This window comes from Eurosta solidaginis, chromosome 3 (genome assembly GCF_040869045.1).
Source record: "Eurosta solidaginis isolate ZX-2024a chromosome 3, ASM4086904v1, whole genome shotgun sequence".
NCBI lineage: Eukaryota > Metazoa > Arthropoda > Insecta > Diptera > Tephritidae > Eurosta > Eurosta solidaginis.
In genome coordinates, this window is record NC_090321.1 from 72,243,280 (window position 1) to 72,270,561 (window position 27,282).

Genomic DNA, 27,282 nt, shown 5'->3' on the forward strand with positions numbered 1-27,282 from the left:
ATGAAGAGAACAAAGCGTAACCTTAATTACTTTTATTTGTTTCCAAACTGTTATTATGTTCGCACGCTTTTAAACGCCTAATTAAAATTTCAATGGCCTTAATGATGACAAATACAAAACATTTACACAGCTTTTTAAAACGACGTTCCTATAGAAATTTCTTATTATATTATCTTCATGTTTTTATGAAGAGAACAAAGTGTAACCTTAATTACTTTGATTTGTTTCCAAACTGTTATTATGTTCGCACGCTTTTAAACGCCTAATTAAAATTTCAATGCCCTTAATGATGAAAAATACAAAATATTTACACAGCTTTTTTAAAACGACGTTTCTATAAAAATTTCTTATTGTATTATCTTCATGTTTTTATGAAGAGAACAAAGTGTAACCTTAATTACTTTGATTTGTTTCCAAACTGTTATTATGTTCGCACGCTTTTAAACACCTAATTAAAATTTCAATGGCCTTAATGATGACAAATACAAAATATTTACACAGCTTTTTAAAACGACGTTCCTATAGAAATTTCTTATTATATTATCTTATGTTTTTATGAAGAGAACAAAGTGTAACTTTATTTACTTTGATTTGTTTCCAAACTGTTATTATGTTCGCACGCTTTTAAACGCCTAATTAAAATTTCAATGCCCTTAATGATGAAAAATACAAAATATTTACACAGCTTTTTAAAACGACGTTTCTAAAGAAATTTCTTATTATATTATCTTCATGTTTTTATGAAGAGAACAAGCGTAACCTTAATTACTTTTATTTGTTTCCAAAATGTTATTATGTTCACACGCTTTTAAACGCCTAATTAAAATTTCAATGGCCTTAATGATGACAAATACAAAATATTTACACAGCCTTTTAAAACGACGTTCCTATAGAAATTTCTTATTATATTATCTTATGTTTTTATGAAGAGAACAAAGTGTAACCTTGTTTACTTTGATTTGTTTCCAAACTGTTATTATGTTCGCACGCTTTTAAACGCCTAATTAAAATTTCAATGGCCTTAATGATGACAAATACAAAACATTTACACAGCTTTTTAAAACGACGTTCCTATAGAAATTTCTTATTATATTATCTTCATGTTTTTATGAAGACAACAAAGTGTAACCTTAATTACTTTGATTTGTTTCCAAACTGTTATTATGTTCGCGCGCTTTTAAACGCCTAATTAAAATTTCAATGGCCTTAATGATGACAAATACAAAATATTTACACAGCTTTTTAAAACGACGTTCCTATAGAAATTTCTTATTATATTATCTTATGTTTTTATGAAGAGAACAAAGTGTAACTTTAATTACTTTGATTTGTTTCCAAACTGTTATTATGTTCGCACGATTTTAAACGCTTAATTAAAATTTCAATACCCTTAATGATGAAAAATACAAAATATTTACACAGCTTTTTAAAACGACGTTTCTATAGAAATTTCTTATTGTATTATCTTCATGTTTTTATGAAGAGAACAAAGTGTAACCTTAATTACTTTGATTTGTTTCCAAACTGTTATTATGTTCGCACGCTTTTAAACGCCTAATTAAAATTTCAATGGCCTTAATGATGAAAAATACAAAATATTTACACAGCTTTTTAAAACGACGTTTCTAAAGAAATTTCTTATTGTATTATCTTCATGTTTTTATGAAGAGAACAAAGCGTAACCTTAATTACTTTTATTTGTTTCCAAACTGTTATTATGTTCGCACGCTTTTAAACGCCTAATTAAAATTTCAATGGCCTTAATGATGACAAATACAAAACATTTACACAGCTTTTTAAAACGACGTTCCTATAGAAATTTCTTATTATATTATCTTCATGTTTTTATGAAGAGAACAAAGCGTAACCTTAATTACTTTGATTTGTTTCCAAACTGTTATTATGTTCGCACGCTTTTAAACGCCTAATTAAAATTTCAATGCCCTTAATGATGAAAAATACAAAATATTTACACAGCTTTTTAAAACAACGTTTCTATAGAAATTTCTTATTGTATTATCTTCATGTTTTTATGAAGAGAACAAAGTGTAACCTTAATTACTTTGATTTGTTTCCAAACTGTTATTATGTTCGCACGCTTTTAAACGCCTAATTAAAATTTCAATGACCTTAATGATGACAAATACAAAATATTTACACAGCTTTTTAAAACGACGTTCCTATAGAAATTTCGTATTATATTATCTTATGTTTTTATGAAGAGAACAAAGTGTAACTTTATTTACTTTGATTTATTTCCAAACTGTTATTATGTTCGCACGCTTTTAAACGCCTAATTAAAATTTCAATGCCCTTAATGATGAAAAATACAAAATATTTACACAGCTTTTTAAAACGACGTTTCTAAAGAAATTTCTTATTATATTATCTTCATGTTTTTATGAAGAGAACAAAGCGTAACCTTAATTACTTTTATTTGTTTCCAAACTGTTATTATGTTCGCACGCTTTTAAACGCCTAATTAAAATTTCAATGGCCTTAATGATGACAAATACAAAATATTTGCACAGCTTTTTAAAACGACGTTCCTATAGAAATTTCTTATTATATTATCTTATGTTTTTATGAAGAGAACAAAGTGTAACCTTGGTTACTTTGATTTGTTTCCAAACTGTTATTATGTTAGCACGCTTTTAAACGCCTAATTAAAATTTCGATGGCCTTAATGATGAAAAATACAAAATATTTACACAGTTTTTTAAAACGACGTTTCTATAGAAATTTCTTATTATATTATCTTCATGTTTTTATGTAGAGAACAAAGCGTAACCTTAATTACTTTGATTTGTTTCCAAACTGTTATTATGTTAGCACGCTTTTAAACGCCTAATTAAAATTTCAATGGCCTTAATGATGAAAAAAACAAAATATTTACACAGCTTTTTAAAACGACGTTTCTATAGAAATTTCTTATTATATTATCTTCATGTTTTTATGTAATTTAATTACTTTGATTTGTTTCCAAACTGTTATTATGTTCGCACGCTTTTAAACGCCTAATTAAACATTTCAATGGCCTTAATGATGAAAAATACAAAATATTTACACAGTTTTTTAAAACGACGTTTCTATAGAAATTTCTTATTATATTATCTTCATGTTTTTATGAAGAGAACAAAGCGTAACCTTAATTACTTTTGTTTGTTTCCAAACTGTTATTATGTTCGCACGCTTTTAAACGCCTAATTAAAATTTCAATGGCATTAATGATGACAAATACAAAATATTTACACAGCTTTTTAAAACGACGTTCCTATAGAAATTTATTATTATATTTTCTTCATGTTTTTTGAAGAGAACAAAGCGTAACCTTAATAATTTTTATTTGCTTCCAAACTGTTATTATGTTCGCACGGTTTTAAACGCCTAATTAAAATTTCAATGGCCTTAATGATGAAAAATACAAAATATTTACACAGCTTTTTAAAACGACGTTTCTATAGAAATTTCTTATTATATTATCTTCATGTTTTTATGAAGAGAACAAAGCGTAACCTTAATTACTTTTATTTGTTTCCAAACTGTTATTATGTTCGCACGCTTTTAAACGCCTAATTAAAATTTCAATGGCCTTAATGATGACAAATACAAAATATTTACACAGCTTTTTAAAACGACGTTTCTATAGAAATTTCTTATTATATTATCTTCATGTTTTTATGAAGAGAACAAAGCGTAACCTTAATTACTTTTATTTGTTTCCAAACTGTTATTATGTTCACACGCTTTTAAACGCCTAATTAAAATTTCAATCGCCTTAATGATGACAATACAAAATATCTACACAGCTTTTTAAAACGACGTTTCTATAGAAATTTCTTATTATATTATCTTCATGTTTTTATGAAGAGAACAAAGTGTAACCTTAATTACTTTGATTTGCTTCCAAACTGGTATTATGTTCGCACGCTTTTAAACGCCTAATTAAAATTTCAATGGCCTTAATGATGAAAAATACAAAATATTTACACAGCTTTTTAAAACGACGTTTCTATAGAAATTTCTTATTATATTATCTTCATGTTTTTATGAAGAGAACAAAGTGTAACCTTAATTACTTTGATTTGCTTCCAAACTGTTATTATGTTCGCACGCTTTTAAACGTCTAATTAAAATTTCAATGGCCTTAATGATGAAAAATACAAAATATTTACACAGCTTTTTAAAACGACGTTTCTATAGAAATTTCTTATTATATTATCTTCATGTTTTTATGAAGAGAACAAAGTGTAACCTTAATTACTTTGATTTGCTTCCAAACTGTTATTATGTTCGCACGCTTTTAAACGCCTAATTAAAATTTCAATGCCCTTAATGATGAAAAATACAAAATATTTACACAGCTTTTTAAAACGACGTTTCTATAGAAATTTCTTATTATATTATTTTCATGTTTTTATGAAGAGAACAAAGCGTCACCTTAATTACTTTTATTTGTTTCCAAACTGTTATTATGTTCGCACGCTTTTAAACGCCTAATTAAAATTTCAATGGCCTTAATGATGACAACTACAAAATATTTACACAACTTTTTAAAACGACGTTTCTATAGAAATTTCTTATTATATTATCTTCATGTTTTTATGAAGAGAACAAAGTGTAACCTTAATTACTTTGATTTGCTTCCAAACTGTTATTATGTTCGCACGCTTTTAAACGCCTAATTAAAATTTCAATGGCCTTAATGATGAAAAATACAAAATATTTACACAGCTTTTTAAAACGACGTTTCTATAGAAATTTCTTATTATATTATCTTCATATTTTTATGAAGAGAACAAAGTGTAACCTTAATTACTTTAATTTGCTTCCAAACTGTTATTATGTTCGCACGCTTTTAAACGCCTAATTAAAATTTCAAAGGCCTTAATGATGAAAAATACAAAATATTTACACAGCTTTTTAAAACGACGTTTCTATAGAAATTTCTTATTATATTATCTTCATGTTTTTATGAAGAGAACAAAGCGTAACCTTAATTACTTTTATTTGTTTCCAAACTGTTATTATGTTCGCACGCTTTTAAACGCCTAAAATTTCAATGGCCTTAATGATGACAAATACAAAACATTTACACAGCTTTTTAAAACGACGTTCCTATAGAAATTTCTTATTATATTATCTTCATGTTTTTATGAAGAGAACAAAGCGTAACCTTAATTACTTTGATTTGTTTCCAAACTGTTATAATGTTCGCACGCTTTTAAACGCCTAATTAAAATTTCAATGCCCTTAATGATGAAAAATACAAAATATTTACACAGCTTTTTAAAACGACGTTTCTATAGAAATTTCTTATTGTATTATCTTCATGTTTTTATGAAGAGAACAAAGTGTAACCTTAATTACTTTGATTTGTTTCCAAACTGTTATTATGTTCGCACGCTTTTAAACGCCTAATTAAAATTTCAATGGCCTTAAAGATGACAAATACAAAATATTTACACAGCTTTTTAAAAAGACGTTCGTATAGAAATTTCGTATTATATTATCTTATGTTTTTATGAAGAGAACAAAGTGTAACTTTATTTACTTTGATTTGTTTCCAAACTGTTATTATGTTCGCACGCTTTTAAACGCCTAATTAAAATTTCAATGCCCTTAATGATGAAAGATACAAAATATTTACACAACTTTTTAAAACGACGTTTCTAAAGAAATTTCTTATTATATTATCTTCATGTTTTTATGAAGAGAACAAAGCGTAACCTTAATTACTTTTATTTGTTTCCAAACTGTTATTATGTTCGCACGCTTTTAAACGCCTAATTAAAATTTCAATGGCCTTAATGATGACAAATACAAAATAGTTACACAGCTTTTTAAAACGACGTTCCTATAGAAATTTCTTATTATATTATCTTATGTTTTTATGAAGAGAACAAAGTCTAACCTTGGTTACTTTGATTTGTTTCCAAACTGTTATTATGTTAGCACGCTTTTAAACGCCTAATTAAAATTTCAATGGCCTTAATGATGAAAAATACAAAATATTTACACAGCTTTTTAAAACGACGTTTCTATAGAAATTTCTTATTATATTATCTTCATGTTTTTATGTAATTTAATTACTTTGATTTGTTTCCAAACTGTTATTATGTTCGCACGCTTTTAAACGCCTAATTAAAATTTCAATGGCCTTAATGATGACAAATACAAAATATTTACACAGTTTTTTAAAACGACGTTTCTATAGAAATTTCTGATTATATTATCTTCATGTTTTTATGAAGAGAACAAAGCGTAACCTTAATTACTTTTATTTGTTTCCAAACTGTTATTATGTTCGCACGCTTTTAAACGCCTAATTAAAATTTCAATGGCATTAATGATGACAAATACAAAATATTTACACAGCTTTTTAAAACGACGTTCCTATAGAAATTTATTATTATATTTTCTTAATGTTTTTTTGAAGAGAACAAAGCGTAACCTTAATAACTTTTATTTGCTTCCAAACTGTTATTATGTTCGCACGCTTTTAAACGCCTAATTAAAATTTCAATGGCCTTAATGATGAAAAATACAAAATATTTACACAGCTTTTTAAAACGACGTTTCTATAGAAATTTCTTATTATATTATCTTCATGTTTTTATGAAGAGAACAAAGCGTAACCTTAATTACTTTTACTTGTTTCCAAACTGTTATTATGTTCGCACGCTTTTAAACGCCTAATAAAAATTTCAATGGCCTTAATGATGAAAAATACAAAATATTTACACAGCTTTTTAAAACGACGTTTCTATAGAAATTTCTTATTATATTATCTTCATGTTTTTATGAAGAGAACAAAGCGTAACCTTAATTACTTTTATTTGTTTCCAAACTGTTATTATGTTCGCACGCTTTTAAACGCCTAATTAAAATTTCAATCGCCTTTATGATGACAAATACAAAATATTTACACAGCTTTTTAAAACGACGTTTTTATAGAAATTTCTTATTATATAATCTTCATGTTTTTATGAAGAGAACAAAGCGTAACCTTAATTACTTTTATTTGTTTCCAAACTGTTATTATGTTCACACGCTTTTAAACGCCTAATTAAAATTTCAATCGCCTTAATGATGACAAATACAAAATATTTACACAGCTTTTTAAAACGACGTTTCTATAGAAATTTCTTACTATATTATCTTCATGTTTTTATGAAGAGAACAAAGCGTAACCTTAATTACTTTGATTTGTTTCCAAACTGTTATTATGTTCGCACGCTTTTAAACGCCTAATAAAAATTTGAATGGCCTTAATGATGAAAAATACAAAATATTTACACAGCTTTTTAAAACGACGTTTCTATAGAAATTTCTTATTATATTATCTTCATGTTTTTATGAAGAGAACAAAGTGTAACCTTAATTACTTTTATTTGTTTCCAAACTGTTATTATGTTCGCACGCTTTTAAACGCCTAAGAAAAATGTCAATGGCCTTAATGATGAAAAATACAAAATATTTACACAGCTTTTTAAAACGACGTTTCTGTAGAAATTTCTTATTATATTATCTTCATGTTTTTATGAAGAGAACAAAGCGTAACCTTAATACTTTTATTTGTTTCCAAACTGTTATGTTCGCACGCTTTTAAACGCCTAATAAAAATTTCAATGGCCTTAATGATGAAAAATACAAAATATTTACGCAGCTTTTTAAAACGACGTTTCTATAGAAATTTCTTATTATATTATCTTCATGTTTTTATGAAGAGAACAAAGTGTAACCTTAATTACTTGTATTTGATTCCAAACTGTTATTATGTTCGCACGCTTTTAAACGCCTAATTAAAATTTCAATGGCCTTAATGATGACAAATACAAAATATTTACACAGCTTTTTAAAACGACGTTTCTATAGAAATTTCTTATTATATTATCTTCATGTTTTTATGAAGAGATCAAAGCGTAACCTTAATTACTTTTATTTGTTTCCAAACTGTTATTATGTTCGCACGCTTTTAAACGCCTAATTAAAATTTCAATCGCCTTTATGATGACAAATACAAAATATTTACACAGCTTTTTAAAACGACGTTTTTATAGAAATTTCTTATTATATAATCTTCATGTTTTTATGAAGAGAACAAAGCGTAACCTTAATTACTTTTATTTGTTTCCAAACTGTTATTATGTTCACACGCTTTTAAACGCCTAATTAAAATTTCAATCGCCTTAATGATGACAAATACAAAATATTTACACAGCTTTTTAAAACGACGTTTCTATAGAAATTTCTTACTATATTATCTTCATGTTTTTATGAAGAGAACAAAGCGTAACCTTAATTACTTTGATTTGTTTCCAAACTGTTATTATGTTCGCACGCTTTTAAACGCCTAATTAAAATTTCAATGGCCTTAATGATGAAAAATACAAAATATTTACACAGCTTTTTAAAACGACGTTTCTATAGAAATTTCTTATTATATTATCTTCATGTTTTTATGAAGAGAACAAAGTGTAACCTTAATTACTTTTATTTGTTTCCAAACTGTTATTATGTTCGCACGCTTTTAAACGCCTAAGAAAAATGTCAATGGCCTTAATGATGAAAAATACAAAATATTTACACAGCTTTTTAAAACGACGTTTCTGTAGAAATTTCTTATTATATTATCTTCATGTTTTTATGAAGAGAACAAAGCGTAACCTTAATTACTTTTATTTGTTTCCAAACTGTTATGTTCGCACGCTTTTAAACGCCTAATAAAAATTTCAATGGCCTTAATGATGAAAAATACAAAATATTTACACAGCTTTTTAAAACGACGTTTCTATAGAAATTTCTTATTATATTATCTTCATGTTTTTATGAAGAGAACAAAGTGTAACCTTAATTACTTGTATTTGATTCCAAACTGTTATTATGTTCGCACGCTTTTAAACGCCTAATTAAAATTTCAATGGCCTTAATGATGACAAATACAAAATATTTACACATCTTTTTAAAACGACGTTTCTATAGAAATTTCTTATTATATTATCTTCATGTTTTTATGAAGAGATCAAAGCGTAACCTTAATTACTTTTATTTGTTTCCAAACTGTTATTATGTTCGCACGCTTTTAAACGCCTAATTAAAATTTCAATCGCCTTAATGATGACAAATACAAAATATTTACACAGCTTTTTAAAACGACGTTTCTATAGAAATTTCTTATTATATTATCTTCATGTTTTTATGAAGAGAACAAAGCGTAACCTTAATTACTTTTATTTGTTTCCAAACTGTTATTATGTTCGCACGCTTTTAAACGCCTAATTAAAATTTCAATGGCCTTAATGATGAAAAATACAAAATATTTACACAGCTTTTTAAAACGACGTTTCTATAGACATTTCTTATTATATTATCTTCATGTTTTTATGAAGAGAACAAAGCGTAACCTTAATTACTTTTATTTGTTTCCAAACTGTTATTATGTTCGCACGCTTTTAAACGCCTAATTAAAATTTCAATGGCCTTAATGATGACAAATACAAAATATTTACACAGCTTTTTAAAACGACGTTTCTATAGAAATTTCTTATTATATTATCTTCATGTTTTTATGAAGAGATCAAAGCGTAACCTTAATTACTTTTATTTGTTTCCAAACTGTTATTATGTTCGCACGCTTTTAAACGCCTAATTAAAATTTCAATCGCCTTAATGATGACAAATACAAAATATTTACACAGCTTTTTAAAACGACGTTTCTATAGAAATTTCTTATTATATTATCTTCATGTTTTTATGAAGAGAACAAAGCGTAACCTTAATTACTTTTACTTGTTTCCAAACTGTTATTATGTTCGCACGCTTTTAAACGCCTAATAAAAATTTCAATGGCCTTAATGATGAAAAATACAAAATATTTACACAGCTTTTTAAAACGACGTTTCTATAGAAATTTCTTATTATATTATCTTCATGTTTTTATGAAGAGAACAAAGCGTAACCTTAATTACTTTGATGTGTTTCCAAACTGTTATTATTATGTTCGCACGCTTTTAAACGCCTAATAAAAATTTCAATGGCCTTAATGATGAAAAATACAAAATATTTACACAGCTTTTTAAAACGACGTTTCTATAGAAATTTCTTATTATATTATCTTCATGTTTTTATGAAGAGAACAAAGCGTAACCTTAATTACTTTTACTTGTTTCCAAACTGTTATTATGTTCGCACGCTTTTAAACGCCTAATAAAAATTTCAATGGCCTTAATGATGAAAAATACAAAATATTTACACAGCTTTTTAAAACGACGTTTCTATAGAAATTTCTTATTATATTATCTTCATGTTTTTATGAAGAGAACAAAGCGTAACCTTAATTACTTTGATTTGTTTCCAAACTGTTATTATGTTCGCACGCTTTTAAACGCCTAATTAAAATTTCAATGGCCTTAATGATGAAAAATACAAAATATTTACACAGCTTTTTAAAACGACGTTTCTATAGAAATTTCTTATTATATTATCTTCATGTTTTTATGAAGAGAACAAAGTGTGACCTTAATTACTTTGATTTGTTTCCAAACTGTTATTATGTTCGCACGCTTTCAAACGCCTAATTAAAATTTCAATGGCCTTAATGATGAAAAATACAAAATATTTACACAGCTTTTTAAAACGACGTTTCTATAGAAATTTCTTATTGTATTATCCTCATGTTTTTATGAAGAGAACAAAGCGTAACCTTAATTACTTTTATTTGTTTCCAAACTGTTATTACGTTCGCACGCTTTTAAACGCCTATTTTCGTTCGCCGAGAGAGGACTTTACTTTACTACCTAGTCCAAAGTAGCATTTATTGGCAAGATTGATTCTTCGCTGGATTTCAGTGCTGATGTTGTTGCTAGTGTTGTTGCTGGTTCCCAAATAAACAAAGTCTTTTACTATTTCGAAATTATGGCTGCCAACAGTAGCGTGGTTGCCAAGGCGCATATGCACTGACTCTTTGCTCGATGACAGCAGGTACTTCGTTTTGTCCTCATTCACCATCAAACCCATCTTTACCGCTTCTTTTTCCAGTTTGGAGTAAGCAGAACTAACATCGCGGGTGTTTAGGCCGATGATATCAGTGTCATCAGCATATGCCAGTAATTGCACGCTTTTATAGTATATTGTTCCAGTGCGGTTAAGTTCTGCAGCTAGTATAATTTTCTCCAGCGTCAAATTAAAGAAATCGCACGATAGGGGGTCACTCTGTCTGAAACCTCGTTTAGTTTCGAACGGCTCGGAGAGGTCCTTCACAATTCTGACTGAGCTGATGGTGTTGCTCAACGTCATTTTGCACATCCGTATAAGTTTTGCGGGGAAACCAAATTCAGACATAGCGGCATATAGGCAGCTCCTTTTCGTGCTGTCGAAGGCGGCTTTAAAGTCGACGAAGAGGTGATGTGTGTCGATTCTCTTTTCACGGGTTTTTTCCAAGATTTGGCGCATTGTGAAAATCTGGTCGATGGTAGATTTACCAGGTCTGAAGCCGCACTGATAAGGTTCAATCAGCCGGTTCACGGTGGGCTTCAATCTTTCGCACAATACACTTGAAAGGACCTTATATGCGATATTAAGAAGGCTGATTCCACGATAGTTGGTGCATTTTGCAGTATCCCCCTTCTTGTGGACTGGGCAAAGAACACTTAGATTCCAAACGTCGGGCATGCTTTCGTCCACCCATATTTTGCTAAGAAGCTGCTGCATGCGCCTTACCAACTCCTCGCCGCCGAACTTGAATAGCTCCGCAGGCAATCCATTAGCGCTCACGGCCTTGTTGTTTTTCAATCTGGTTATTGCTATTCTAACTTCGTCATAATCGGGCGGGGGGACATATATTCCATCATCATCGATTGCGGGATCGGGTTCTTCATCTCTGCGCGGTGAATTGCTGCCTCCATTTAGGAGAGCAGAGAAGTATTCCCTCCATAATCTAAGCACTCTCTGGACATCAGTTACAAGGTCGTCGTTTTCATTCCTATATGAGTTTGCCCCGGTCTTAAAACCTTACGTCTGTCGCCGTATTTTTTGGTAGAATTTTCGGGCGTTATTCCTGGTGGCTAGCAGCTCAAGCTCCCCGCACTCACGCCTTTCTGCTTCTGCTTTTTTCTTCCTGAAAAGGCGTCTCGCTTCCCTTTTCAACTCACGATAGCGTTCACACACTCCTCTTGTCGCGCTCGCTTTTAACGTAGCCCTGTAGGCAGCGTCTTTTCTTTCGGTTGCAACGCGGCATTCTTCATCATACCAGTTGTTTTTTCGTGGCCCCCGGTAACCAATTTTTTCCTCGGCGGCAGTACGAAGTGCTTTGGAGATATGCTCCCACTGCTCCTGTATTCCTTCAGGATGAGTTGTGCTCTCAGAGAGCAGGTGTGAGAGTCGAGTTGCGAAATCATTGGCAGTCTGTTGTGATTGAAGCTTTTCGACGTCTAGCTTTCCTTGTTTTTTGTTCCTTGGTTTTAGCCGCGTTGAGGCGGGTGCCTATTTTGGCTGCAACGAGATAATGGTCCGAGTCGATGTTAGGTCCTCGGATCGTGCGCACATCTAAAACACTGGAGGCATGCCGTCCGCCTATCACAACGTGATCGATCTGATTGCGAGTATTTCGATCAGGAGACAGCCATGTAGCTTGATGTATCTTTTTATGCATGAACCTCGTGCTGGATATGACCATGTTTCGAGCACCTGCAAAGTAAATCAGCCTCAGTCCGTTAGGAGAAGTTTCATTGTGTAGGCTGAACTTTCCGACTGTAGGGCCAAAAACACCTTCTTTGCCCACCCTGGCGTTAAAGTCGCCAAGCATGACTTTTATATCATGACGGGGGCAGCGCTCGTATGTGCGTTCTAATTGTTCATAAAAAGTGTCTTTCACCTCATCGTCTTTCTCCTCTGTCGGCGCATGGGCGCAGATGAATTATATATTAAAAAATTTTGCTTTTATTCGGATAGCGGCGAGACGCTCGTCCACAGGCGTGAACGCCAGCACTTGGCGACAAAGCCTCTCTCCCACCACGAATCTGACGCCGAAACTGCGCTTATTCGCATGGCCACTCCAATATATGTCACAATTTTTGATCTTCTTTCTTCCTTGCTTCGTCCAACGCATTTCTTGGATGGCGCTGATGTCAGATTTTGTTTTGACGTAGACATCAACCAGCCGGGCATCTGCACCAATCCCATTTAGGGAGCGGACGTTCCAGGTGCATGCCCTCAATTCATTGTCCTTCAAACGTTTGCCATGGTCGTCATCAATAGAGAGTGTATTTATCCGAGGCTTGTTGTTATATTTCATTGGAGTATGGTTTTACGTGGCCGGTCCCAAGCCCAGCGTACAACCCGCTCAGCGGGAGTGAAAATATTACTTGGCACGAATATATAGCGAGCCGCTTGCTCCAAGACAGACGCCCGCTTGCGGCCGCACCTAGAGGTGTACAGACGCTGCCGATGAGATCTCCCCCGGCTAGCCCTTAAACCGATTATGTCAGAGTGGCCTAGCCAGGTTGTCGCCTTCTCACATTAGCTCACCGCTAAACGGGTGTTTAGCGGCTACCCAATGGATACTTGGCCGCAAGCGACCGGCAGTAGTGAGCTGCTTGAACCGCATGCAAAAGAATCACTCTGGCCATTCCCAGGTGAATGGCGGTCAGAAGCTTTCCCCACTTTCGTGGACTTCTACACACGGACCCCCTCCTTTTTATATTATCTTCATGTTTTTATGTAATCTTAATTACTTTGATTTGTTTCCAAAATGTTATTATGTTCGCACGCTTTTAAACACCTAATTAAAATTTCAACGGCCTTAATAATGACAAATACAAAATATTTACACAGCTTTTTAAAACGACGTTTCTATAAAAATTTCTTATTATATTATCTTCATGTTTTTGTGTAATCTTAATTACTTTTATTTGTTTCTAAACTTTTATTATGTTCGCACACTTCTAAACGCCTAATTAAAATATCAATGGCCTTAATGATACAAAATACAAAATATTTACACAGCTTTTTAAAACGACGTTTCTATAGAAATTTCTTATTATATTATCTTCATGTTTTTATGAAGAGAACAAAGCGTAACCATAATTACTTTTATTTGTTTCCAAACTGTTATTATGTTCGCACGCTTTTAAACGCCTAATTAAAATTTCAATGGCCTTAATGATGACAAATACAAAATATTTACACAGCTTTTTAAAACGACGTTTCTATAGAAATTTCTTATCATATTATCTTCATGTTTTTATGAAGAGAACAAAGCGTAACCTGAATTACTTTGATTTGTTTCCAAACTGTTATTATTATGTTCGCACGCTTTTAAACGCCTAATTAAAATTTCAATGACCTTAATGGAGACAAATACAAAATATTTACACAGCTTTTTAAAACGACGTTTCTATAGAAATTTCTTATTATATTATCTTCATGTTTTTATGTAATCTTAATTACTTTGATTTGTTTCCAAACTGTTATTATGTTCGCACCCTTTTAAACACCTAATTAAAATTTCAATGGCCTTAATGATGAAAAATAAAAAAATATTTACACAGCTTTTTAAAACGACGTTTCTATAAGAATTTCTTATTATATTATCTTCATGTTTTTATGAAGAAAACAAAGCGTAACCTTAATTACTTTTATTTGTTTCCTAACTGTTATTATGTTCGCACGCTTTTAAACGCCTAATTAAAATTTCAATGGCCTTAATGATGAAAAATACAAAATATTTACACAGCTTTTTAAAACGACCTTTCTATAGAAATTTCTTATTATATTATCTTCATGTTTTTATGAAGAGAACAAAGCGTAACCTTAATTACTTTTATTTGTTTCCAAACTGTTATTACGTTCGCACGCTTTTAAACGCCTAATTAAAATTTCAATGGCCTTAATGGAGACAAATACAAAATATTTACACAGCTTTTTAAAACGACGTTTCTATAGAAATTTCATATTATATTATCTTCATATTTTTATGTAATCTTAATTACTTTGATTTGTTTCCAAACTGTTATTATGTTCGCACGCTTATAAACGCCTAATTAATATATCAATGGCCTTAATGATGAAAAATACAAAATATTTACACAGCTTTTTAAAACGACCTTTCTATAGAAATTTCTTATTATATTATCTTCATGTTTTTATGAAGAGAACAAAGCGTAACCTGAATTACTTTGATTTGTTTCCAAACTGTTATTATTATGTTCGCACGCTTTTAAACGCCTAATTAAAATTTCAATGACCTTAATGGAGACAAATACAAAATATTTACACAGCTTTTTAAAACGACGTTTCTATAGAAATTTCTTATTATATTATCTTCATGTTTTTATGTAATCTTAATTACTTTGATTTGTTTCCAAACTGTTATTATGTTCGCACCCTTTTAAACACCTAATTAAAATTTCAATGGCCTTAATGATGAAAAATAAAAAAATATTTACACAGCTTTTTAAAACGACGTTTCTATAAGAATTTCTTATTATATTATCTTCATGTTTTTATGAAGAAAACAAAGCGTAACCTTAATTACTTTTATTTGTTTCCTAACTGTTATTATGTTCGCACGCTTTTAAACGCCTAATTAAAATTTCAATGGCCTTAATGATGAAAAATACAAAATATTTACACAGCTTTTTAAAACGACCTTTCTATAGAAATTTCTTATTATATTATCTTCATGTTTTTATGAAGAGAACAAAGCGTAACCTTAATTACTTTTATTTGTTTCCAAACTGTTATTACGTTCGCACGCTTTTAAACGCCTAATTAAAATTTCAATGGCCTTAATGGAGACAAATACAAAATATTTACACAGCTTTTTAAAACGACGTTTCTATAGAAATTTCATATTATATTATCTTCATATTTTTATGTAATCTTAATTACTTTGATTTGTTTCCAAACTGTTATTATGTTCGCACGCTTATAAACGCCTAATTAATATATCAATGGCCTTAATGATGAAAAATACAAAATATTTACACAGCTTTTTAAAACGACGTTTCTATAGGAATTTCTTATTATATTATCTTCGTGTTTTTATGAAGAGAACAAAGCGTAACCTTAATTACTTTGATTTGTTTCCAAACTGTTATTATTATGTTCGCACGCTTTTAAACGCCTAATTAAAATTTCAATGGCCTTAATGGAGACAAATACAAAATATTTACACAGCTTTTTAAAACGACGTTTCTATAGAAATTTCTTATTATATTATCTTCATGTTTTTATGTAATCTTAATTACTTTGATTTGTTTCCAAACTGTTATTATGTTCGCACGCTTTTAAACACAATTAAAATTTCAATTGCCTTAATGATGACAAATACAAAATATTTACACAGCTTTTTAAAACGACGTTTCTATAGAAATGTCTTATTATATTATCTTCATGCTTTTATGAAGAGAACAAAGTGTAACCTTAATTACTTTGATTTGTTTCCAAACTGTTATTATGTTCGCACGCTTATAAACGCCTAATTAAAATTTCAATGGCCTTAATGATGAAAAATACAAAATATTTACACAGCTTTTTAAGACGACGTTTCTATAGAAATTTCTTATTATACTATCTTCATGTTTTTATGAAGAGAACAAAGTGTAACCTTAATTGCTTTTATTTGTTTCCAAACTGTTATTATGTTCGCACGCTTTTAAACGCCTAATTTTTATTTCAATGGCCTTAATGATGAAAAATACAAAATATTTACACAGCTTTTTAAGACGACGTTTCTATAGAAATTTCTTATTATACTATCTTCATGTTTTTATGAAGAGAACAAAGTGTAACCTTAATTGCTTTTATTTGTTTCCAAACTGTTATTATGTTCGCACGCTTTTAAACGCCTAATTTTTATTTCAATGGCCTTAATGATGAAAAATACAAAATATTTACACAGCTTTTTAAAACGACGTTTCTATAGAAATTTCTTATTATATTATCTTCATGCTTTTATGAAGAGAACAAAGTGTAACCTTAATTACTTTGATTTGTTTCCAAACTGTTATTATGTTCGCACGCATATAAACGCCTAATTAAAATTTCAATGGCCTTAATGATGAAAAATACAAAATATTTACACAGCTTTTTAAGACGACGTTTCTATAGAAATTTCTTATTATACTATCTTCATGTTTTTATGAAGAGAACAAAGTGTAACCTTAATTACTTTTATTTGTTTCTAAACTGTTATTATGTTCGCACGCCTTTAAACGCCTAATTAAAAATTTAATGGCCTTAATGATGAAAAATACAAAATATTTACACAGCTTTTTAAAACGACGTTTCTATAGAAATTTCTTATAATATTATCTTCATGTTTTTATGTAATCTTAATTACTTTGATTTGTTTCCAAACTGTTATTATGTTCGCACGCTTTTAAACGCCTAATTAAAATTTCAATGGCCTTAATGATGACAAATACAAAATATTTACACAGCTTTTTAAAACGACGTTTCTATAGAAATTTCTTATTATATTATCTTCATGTTTTTATGAAGAGAACAAAGTGTAACCTTAATTACTTTGATTTGTTTCCAAACTGTTATTATGTTCGCACGCTTTTAAACGCCTAATTAAAATTTCAATGGCCTTAGTGATGAAAAATACAAAATATTTTCACAGATTTTTAAAACGACGTTTCTATAGAAATTTCTTATTATATTATCTTCATGTTTTTATGAAGAGAACAAAGTGTAACCTTAATTACTTTGATTTGTTTCCAAACTGTTATTATGTTCGCACGCTTTTAAACGCCTAATTAAAATTTCAATGGCCTTAGTGATGAAAAATACAAAATATTTACACAGATTTTTAAAACGACGTTTCTATAGAAATTTCTTATTATATTATTTTCATGTTTTTATGAAGAGAACAAAGTGTAACCTTAATTACTTTTATTTGTTTCCAAACTGTTATTATGTTCGCACGCTTTTAAACGCCTAATTAAAATTTCAATGGCCTTAATGATGAAAAATACAAAATATTTACACAGCTTTTTAAAACGACGTTTCTATAGAAATTTCTTATTATATTATCTTCATGCTTTTATGAAGAGAACAAAGTGTAACCTTAATTACTTTGATTTGTTTCCAAACTGTTATTATGTTCGCACGCATATAAACGCCTAATTAAAATTTCAATGGCCTTAATGATGAAAAATACAAAATATTTACACAGCTTTTTAAGACGACGTTTCTATAGAAATTTCTTATTATACTATCTTCATGTTTTTATGAAGAGAACAAAGTGTAACCTTAATTACTTTTATTTGTTTCCAAACTGTTATTATGTTCGCACGCTTTTAAACGCCTAATTATTATTTCAATGGCCTTAATGATGAAAAATACAAAATATTTACACAGCTTTTTAAAACGAAGTTTCTATAGAAATTTCTTATTATATTATCTTCATGTTTTTATGACGAGAACAAAGTGTAACATTAATTACTTTTATTTGTTTCTAAACTGTTATTATGTTCGCACGCTTTTAAACGCCTAATTAAAATTTCAATGGCCTTAATGATGACAAATACAAAATATTTACACAGCTTTTTAAAACGACGTTTCTATAGAAATTTCTTATTATATTATCTTCATGTTTTTATGAAGAGAACAAAGCGTAACCTTAATTACTTTTATTTGTTTCCAAACTGTTATTATGTTCGCACGCTTTTAAACGCCTAATTAAAATTTCAATGGCCTTAATGACGAAAAATACAAAATATTTACACAGCTTTTTAAAACGACGTTTCTATAGAAATTTCTTATTATATTATCTTCGTGTTTTTATGAAGGGAACAAAGCGTAACCTTAATTACTTTTATTTGTTTCCAAACTGTTATTATGTTCGCACGCCTTTAAACGCCTAATTAAAATTTCAATGGCCTTAATGATGCCAAATACAAAATATTTACACAGCTTTTTAAAAAGACGTTTCTATAGAAATTTCTTATTATATTATCTTCATGTTTTTATGAAGAGAACAAAGCGTAACCTTAATTACTTTGATTTGTTTCCAAACTGTTATTATGTTCGCACGCTTTTAAACGCCTAATTAAAATTTCAATGGCCTTAGTGATGAAAAATACAAAATATTTACACAGATTTTTAAAACGACGTTTCTATAGAAATTTCTTATCATATTATCTTCATGTTTTTATGTAATCTTAATTACTTTGATTTGTTTCCAAACTGTTACTATGTTCGCACGCTTTTAAACACCTAATTAAAATTTCAATGGCCTTAATGATAAAAAATACAAAATATTTACACAGCTTTTTAAAAAGACGTTTCTATAGGAATTTCTTATTATATTATCTTCATGTTTTTATGAAGAGAACAAAGCGTAACCTTAATTACTTTTATTTTTTTCCTAACTGTTATTATGTTCGCACGCTTTTAAACGCCTAATTAAAATTTCAATTGCCTTAATGATGTCAAATACAAAATATTTACACAGCTTTTTAAAACGACGTTTCTATAGAAATTTCTTATTATATTATCTTCATGCTTTTATGAAGAGAACAAAGTGTAACCTTAATTACTTTGATTTGTTTCCAAACTGTTATTATTATGTTCGCACGCTTTTAAACGCCTAATTAAAATTTCAATGGCCTTAATGATGACAAATACAAAATATTTACACAGCTTTTTAAAACGACGTTTCTATAGAAATTTCTTATTATATTATATTCATGCTTTTATGAAGAGAACAAAGTGTAACCTTAATTACTTTGATTTGTTTCCAAACTTTTATTATGTTCGCACGCTTATAAACGCCTAATTAAAATTTCAATGGCCTTAATGATGAAAAATACAAAATATTTACACAGCTTTTTAAAACGACCTTTCTATAGAAATTTCTTATTATATTATCTTCATGTTTTTATGAAGAGAACAAAGCGTAACCTTAATTACTTTTATTTGTTTCCTAACTGTTATTGTGTTCGCACGCTTTTAAACGCCTAATTAAAATTTCAATTGCCTTAATGATGACAAATACAAAATATTTACACAGCTTTTTAAAACGACGTTTCTATAAGAATTTCTTCTTATATTATCTTCATGTTTTTATGAAGAGAACAAAGCGTAACCTTAATTACTTTTATTTGTTTCCAAACTGTTATTATGTTCGCACGCTTATAAACGCCTAATTAAAATTTCAATGGCCTTAATGATGACAAATACAAAATATTCACACAGCTTTTTAAAACGACGTTTCTATAGAAATTTCTTATTATATTATCTTCATGTTTTTATGAAGAGAACAAAGCGTAACCTTAATTACTTTGATTTGTTTCCAAACTGTTATTATTATGTTCGCACGCTTTTAAACGCCTAATTAAAATTTCAATGGCTTTAATGATGACAAATACAAAATATTCACACAGCTTTTTAAAACGACGTTTCTATAGAAATTTCTTATTATATTAGCTTCATGTTTTTATGAAGAGAACAAAGCGTAACCTTAATTACTTTGATTTGTTTCCAAACTGTTATTATGTTCGCACGCTTTTAAACGCCTAATTAAAATTTCAATGGCCTTAATGATGACAAATACAAAATATTCACACAGCTTTTTAAAACGACGTTTCTATAGAAATTTCTTATTATATTATCTTCATGTTTTTATGAAGAGAACAAAGCGTAACCTTAATTACTTTGATTTGTTTCCAAACTGTTATTATTATGTTCGCACGCTTTTAAACGCCTAATTAAAATTTCAATGGCCTTAATGGAGACAAATACAAAATATTTACACAGCTTTTTAAAACGACGTTTCTATAGAAATTTCTTATTATATTATCTTCATGCTTTTATGAAGAGAACAAAGTGTAACCTTAATTACTTTGATTTGTTTCCGAACTGTTATTATGTTCGCACGCTTATAAACACCTAATTAAAATTTCAATGGCCTTAATGATGAAAAATACAAAATATTTACACAGCTTTTTAAAACGACGTTTCTATAGGAATTTCTTATTATATTATCTTCATGTTTTTATGAAGAGAACAAAGCGTAACCTTAATTACTTTTATTTGTTTCCTAACTGTTATTATGTTCGCACGCTTTTAAACGCCTAATTAAAATTTCAATTGCCTTAATGATGACAAATACAAAATATTTACACAGCTTTTTAAAACGACGTTTCTATAGAAATTTCTTATTATATTATCTTCATGCTTTTATGAAGAGAACAAAGTGTAACCTTAATTACTTTGATTTGTTTCCGAACTGTTATTATGTTCGCACGCTTATAAACGCCTAATTAAAATTTCAATGGCCTTAATGATGAAAAATACAAAATATTTACACAGCTTTTTAAAACGACCTTTCTATAGAAATTTCTTATTATATTATCTTCATGTTTTTATGAAGAGAACAAAGCGTAACCTTAATTACTTTTATTTGTTTCCTAACTGTTATTATGTTCGCACGCTTTTAAACGCCTAATTAAAATTTCAATTGCCTTAATGATGACAAATACAAAATATTTACACAGCTTTTTAAAACGACGTTTCTATAGGAATTTCTTATTATATTATCTTCATGTTTTTATGAAGAGAACAAAGCGTAACCTTAATTACTTTTATTTGTTTCCTAACTGTTATTATGTTCGCACGCTTTTAAACGCCTAATTAAAATTTCAATTGCCTTAATGATGACAAATACAAAATATTTACACAGCTTTTTAAAACGACGTTTCTATAGAAATTTCTTATTATATTATCTTCATGCTTTTATGAAGAGAACAAAGTGTAACCTTAATTACTTTTATTTGTTTCCTAACTGTTATTATGTTCGCACGCTTTTAAACGCCTAATTAAAATTTCAATTGCCTTAATGATGACAAATACAAAATATTTACACAGCTTTTTAAAACGACGTTTCTATAGAAATTTCTTATTATATTATCTTCATGCTTTTATGAAGAGAACAAAGTGTAACCTTAATTACTTTGATTTGTTTCCGAACTGTTATTATGTTCGCACGCTTATAAACGCCTAATTAAAATTTCAATGGCCTTAATGATGAAAAATACAAAATATTTACACAGCTTTTTAAAACGACCTTTCTATAGAAATTTCTTATTATATTATCTTCATGTTTTTATGAAGAGAACAAAGCGTAACCTTAATTACTTTTATTTGTTTCCAAACTGTTATTACGTTCGCACGCTTTTAAACGCCTAATTATAATTTCAATGGCCTTAATGGAGACAAATACAAAACATTTACACAGCTTTTTAAAATGACGTTTCTATAGAAATTTCATATTATATTATCTTCATGTTTTTATGTAATCTTAATTACTTTGATTTGTTTCCAAACTGTTATTATGTTCACACGCTTATAAACGCCTAATTAAAATATCAATGGCCTTAATGATGAAAAATACAAAATATTTACACAGCTTTTTAAAACGACGTTTCTATAGGAATTTCTTATTATATTATCTTCATGTTTTTATGAAGAGAACAAAGCGTAACCTTAATTACTTTTATTTGTTTCCAAACTGTTATTACGTTCGCACGCTTTTAAACGCCTAATTAAAATTTCAATGGCCTTAATGGAGACAAATGCAAAATATTTACACAGCTTTTTAAAACGACGTTTCTATAGAAATTTCTTATTATATTATCTTCATGCTTTTATGAAGAGAACAAAGTGTAACCTTAATTACTTTGATTTGTTTCCAAACTGTTATTATGTTCGCACGCTTTTAAACGCCTAATTAAAATTTCAATGGCCTTAATGATGTCAAATACAAAATATTTACACAGCTTTTTAAAACGACGTTTCTATAGAAATTTCTTATTATATTATCTTCATGTTTTTATGAAGAGAACAAAGTGTAACCTTAATTACTTTTATTTGTTTCCAAAATGTTATTATGTTCGCACGCTTTTAAACGCGTGGCAAAGCGATTGCATCTTGAAATTCCTCCTCTTGTTCGTTAGGCATTTTGCATTCTTTTACGGGGTCACCAGTTGCAGTGTATCGTGAACCAATATGAATAAATAGAACGATTTTTAACTTATACAAATTCTGAGAGGACGTTTTTCTCCAATTCAAATTACGAATGACAATTACAATAGAAAGTTTCAAAACAGTAATGCCAACTTAAAATGTGCGGTTTCGGTCGCTACATATATATGTATGTATATGTAAAATGACTATCTGGTCGGTAATTTCAAAATTACTGTTAGTTTTGTTTTTAGTTTCATATTAGCTGATAACTCCCAGAGCTTTAAAGCTTTAAATGTTTCATTTTGTTATTGGGATATGTTCTACATATTTTAACATTGTACTATTTAATATCTGTGTATGTACCAGCAATGTATGTGCTTTCATATATTTAAAAAATGATGTTTCGTAGCCTTCATGCATAATCCATTAATCGAGATAAGTGATGCTGCTGATAATATAACATGGGCACTTTCGAGTCTAGTAAACGATTTGAATACAGGTAAACATTTGTTAACAATTTTTCATATTTACCTACTGCGCCTCTGTTAACAGCACATTATTGTAAAACGCGCAAACTTTAACATATACATACATATCTTCATGTGTAATTATAGTCAAATCATCGTTTTTGCTGCTTTTCTCATTTATTGCACTTTGACCAATTGCTACTTGTCACTGCTGCCATTTTCACATTATTTGCTTGGGGCTATAACTTGCATTCGCTATATCTCAATTGTGAAATTGAACGATCATTGCCTATCCAATCCTAATAGAAATTTGCTAAGCTTTTCTCAAGGCACTACATCAATATAAATATTATTAGGGTGGCCGTTGGTTAGAAGGTAAACAATTTTCGAACACCCTTTAACTTTGCTTTTTCCTTTTTTACGCGAAAAACGAAATGAAATGAAATTTCAAATAATTTGGTCCACATTAAAATATTATGTATCATGGTTCAATTACTAGAGGTTTGTTCTCCAATGATGACAGATCTTTGACACTCCCAAATTGAAAAATCTGGACGGGTTGCTTTTACGAAGTAAGGAAAACGGGGAATAATTCAATCCCCTTCAGTGAAAATTGTAGTAAAGTATCTTTGGTAGTATATTAGTAGTGATAATAAATTTGTAAATGCCAAAAGTTTTTTGGGAAATAATTCATTTTCTACTAAATATTTCGTGAATTGATAAAGTTATGTTGGTTTGGCCATTCTTTCAGAAATTGTTTGAAGAATACCGTACGTTAGAATTTTATAAAAAAAATGCACTATCTCAAAATTTGTTTCAAAAACTCCCTATATGAGCATAAGTTCAATGCATTTTGTCCTAAGAGGAAGTTAATGGAAATGCTTCTGAAATGAAGCGTTCTTCAATCTAACTCTAATATAGGGCGGTTTTGTGACAAATCCTCAATTGAGAAATTTTTGAAAAATATTTTGAGATAGCACGATTTTGAACAGGCGCCCGACATGGGGTGATACGCTACTCAGCAGCCGCAATGAACTGACAAAAACAAAAATAAAAGAAAATGGCTTATTGTCTTAGAATTTTATATTCCTACCATGACTTTGACAGGAGAGTTAAGCTTTTGTGCGGTCCTGCTAGACAGGGAGTATTCACCTTTTTTATTCTGAAATTTCGGAAAGCTCTTTTCCGTTAAGTATTCATGGAAGCGTCCCGGATAAACCGTTAATTTAGAATATTTGGAATACGTTCATTTGATACTACCTTACGAGATCCGAATATATCAAATAAGTATATGTGACCCGGTCTATGAAAAGGTGGCTTATGACTCAAAAAAGAAATTGCGAGAAACAGCTGTTAGAGAGAAACAATGCATTCCTTCAGGACGTTTGTGCTTTCTTTTTTTTTTTTTTTTGGAGTCATAGGCCACCTTTTCATAGACCGGGTCACATATACAAAATATTCCAAATATAGACCGATTGCTCAAATTCTTAAATGGAGACGAATGTTCCGAACATACGGAATTAATAGAACAGAGGGTCGACTTTTAATACGCGCCTAAAAATATCGAGAGAAGTGTCAAAAGACGCGTATTGACCTCGATAACAATAATTCGAAGGCGGAAATAAAAATTTTAGCTCGTTCAAAAGATATTGACGAAAAACCGAAAATTTACCCCGGGTTGCGTTGGCGGTCTTCAGCCGAGCTTATAAAAAATTACCCTGGCCGGTCCACCAAAGAGGTGGGATCAAAAATAAATGCATGCAAAATCCCTTTGTACACAAAATCTTTTTCAGTGCACAAAAACATTACAACAATCACATGAAAATTTGCCAACTTCAACTGCAAATATCTCCGGACAGAGATACAATTTTTCTTTTCCACCTTCGGGTTATTGTTGTCGAGGTCACCTCTCTCGATATTTTTGGACGCGTATTAGCAGTAGACTCCTGTTCTAGACTTTTACCTGAATAAGTTAACATGCCCAATGAGTACATTTCGTTATGGCATCTCCATTATTTTTACGTGAATCGATTTAATTGTCGAGGTTTTGACGTTGAACGATGAATTTTGAATTGGTTTAGGTTTCGTATATTCATAGGTTTACGAAAGTGCACGATTTCTTGGTGTCCTCACTTTACATAAAATTACCTATGTTCAATGTTCAGTCATACTAATGGATCGAGGCATAGTTAATAAATTCACTATAAAATTAAAAAAAAAATGTTCTAAGGAGTTATGCAGTTCAGTACTTATCCGGTATTTGTAAACTGATTGCTTCCTATTTCTACTACTAATATTTGTCGAAAATTCGTGAAGAAACAACACAGTTAACGGAAGTCAATTCGATTTGGGAGCAAAATGGCCGCAATTGTCAAAAAATGTGTGTCGAGCAAACTTCTTGTGATTGAATCATGATTATGTATAAAGATCAAGGGCCTACTTTTCGAAAAACATCAAATATTTTTTTGTGGAACATCGGTTACCATGTCGCCGTTCTTGTTCACCTTGAACTCTTCGGGATATCGCCAAATTTTTTGTTCGCACAATCCTCCCATTGCATTGGAACACAACTCTGACGTGTACAGTTTTTCCACGCCGGTTGTGTGAAGTGCTCGTGCATTCCTCTGACAAGGTAATCTCCGACTCGATATTTATACCTCAAGACATACGCATATCTAGTCCACTGTAGGCATGCCGTCCGTCTATCGAAACACGGTCTATTACTTGCGTATTTGATCAGGTGATGGATCTCTATCTAATGGATCTTATTATGTTGAAATCGGAAGGCTGGATATGTTCATGTTTCGGCCACCTGTACCTATTTCTGTGCTTATCCCTAAGCTATTCTCATCCCTTTCGCTATTCTTACCCTATTCCTATCACTAGCATATTGGTCGACATTTTCTGTTGTTCTTTCTCATTGCTTGATTTGTTGTTTAAGGGCAAACTTAACAAAATGGCAGTTATCTCTTTTTAGTGATAACAGACGCCACTTAGAAATCCTAAAACACAAGTCCTTATCTAAATAAAATTCCCAAAGGAAGGAGGCCTTTCCTTTCGTCTACTGCCACCGCTATGCAGTTTGTTTTTGAAGGATATGTAAAATATTACGGCCACCCTAATGTGTATAAAATGTACATTAATCGCGCCAGCAGCATGCTCGAAACATCGATATGCAAATTTAAAACAAATTAGACTTTTGGTGTTAAATTTTTGCACAATTTTTCAGGGGCTACAGAAATTCCTTCACAAACTCGCTTTATTCTGCCGCTTGGTAAGTTGAGTACATAAAATAAAAAAAAAAAACGATGATGCAACCTTAAACTAGGAGATTAAAACTGAAGAGAATCAGCAAGTTATTTGTTCGTATTTGTGACGTACATAGATAAGAGACTTATCAACAAAAATATAAGATCTTAAGGCACTGAAATTGTAGAGTTTCATTTCGTCTTTCTTTCTTGTTATAAAATTACATCTTTCACCACTTTGCGATAACTCTCCCTCACACTGCGCCAAATGGGCAGTGCCCTTCCGTACTACAGCTCGCTGGAATCCTATAATATAATCAATCGCGATACAGAGTTGGGATGAAATTTGCTCCCACCGATCGGTTACATCGTTGGGGCGAAGATTGCTCTCTGAGTAGAGAATATATATGTTGAGACATAAACTCATAGCAACTTTGCAGGTCGATAAGATCGGGTTGAAATTAGAGGCATTTAGTTAGTTTCGTCATAGTCAGATATAAATTTGTCAGCACTCTGTGATGTCATCGGTGAGAGCTCTGAAGGTCCATGACACCGTGTTTGCTGAGTATAGCGTAGGTTGTTCCAGATTT

The 27,282-nt window shown here is 30.2% G+C and overlaps 1 protein-coding gene across 11 annotated transcripts in view; it reads left to right on the forward strand.

The window, feature by feature from the left end:
• The window catches only part of Dyb (Dystrobrevin), a 352,841-nt gene that overhangs the window by 91,371 nt on the left and 234,188 nt on the right, over positions 1-27,282 (forward strand). For 8 of the 11 annotated variants that reach the window (XM_067772266.1, XM_067772261.1, XM_067772262.1 and 5 more), the window contains 2 exons: positions 23,387-23,476; positions 26,674-26,718. The exons of 1 other annotated variant lie outside the window; for it this stretch is intronic. In XM_067772266.1, the coding sequence (XP_067628367.1) occupies positions 23,387-23,476; positions 26,674-26,718 (135 nt within the window). The remainder of the gene's footprint in view (positions 1-23,386; positions 23,477-26,673; positions 26,719-27,282) is intronic. 2 more of the 11 variants (XM_067772271.1, XM_067772270.1) reach the window with 1 other exon arrangement.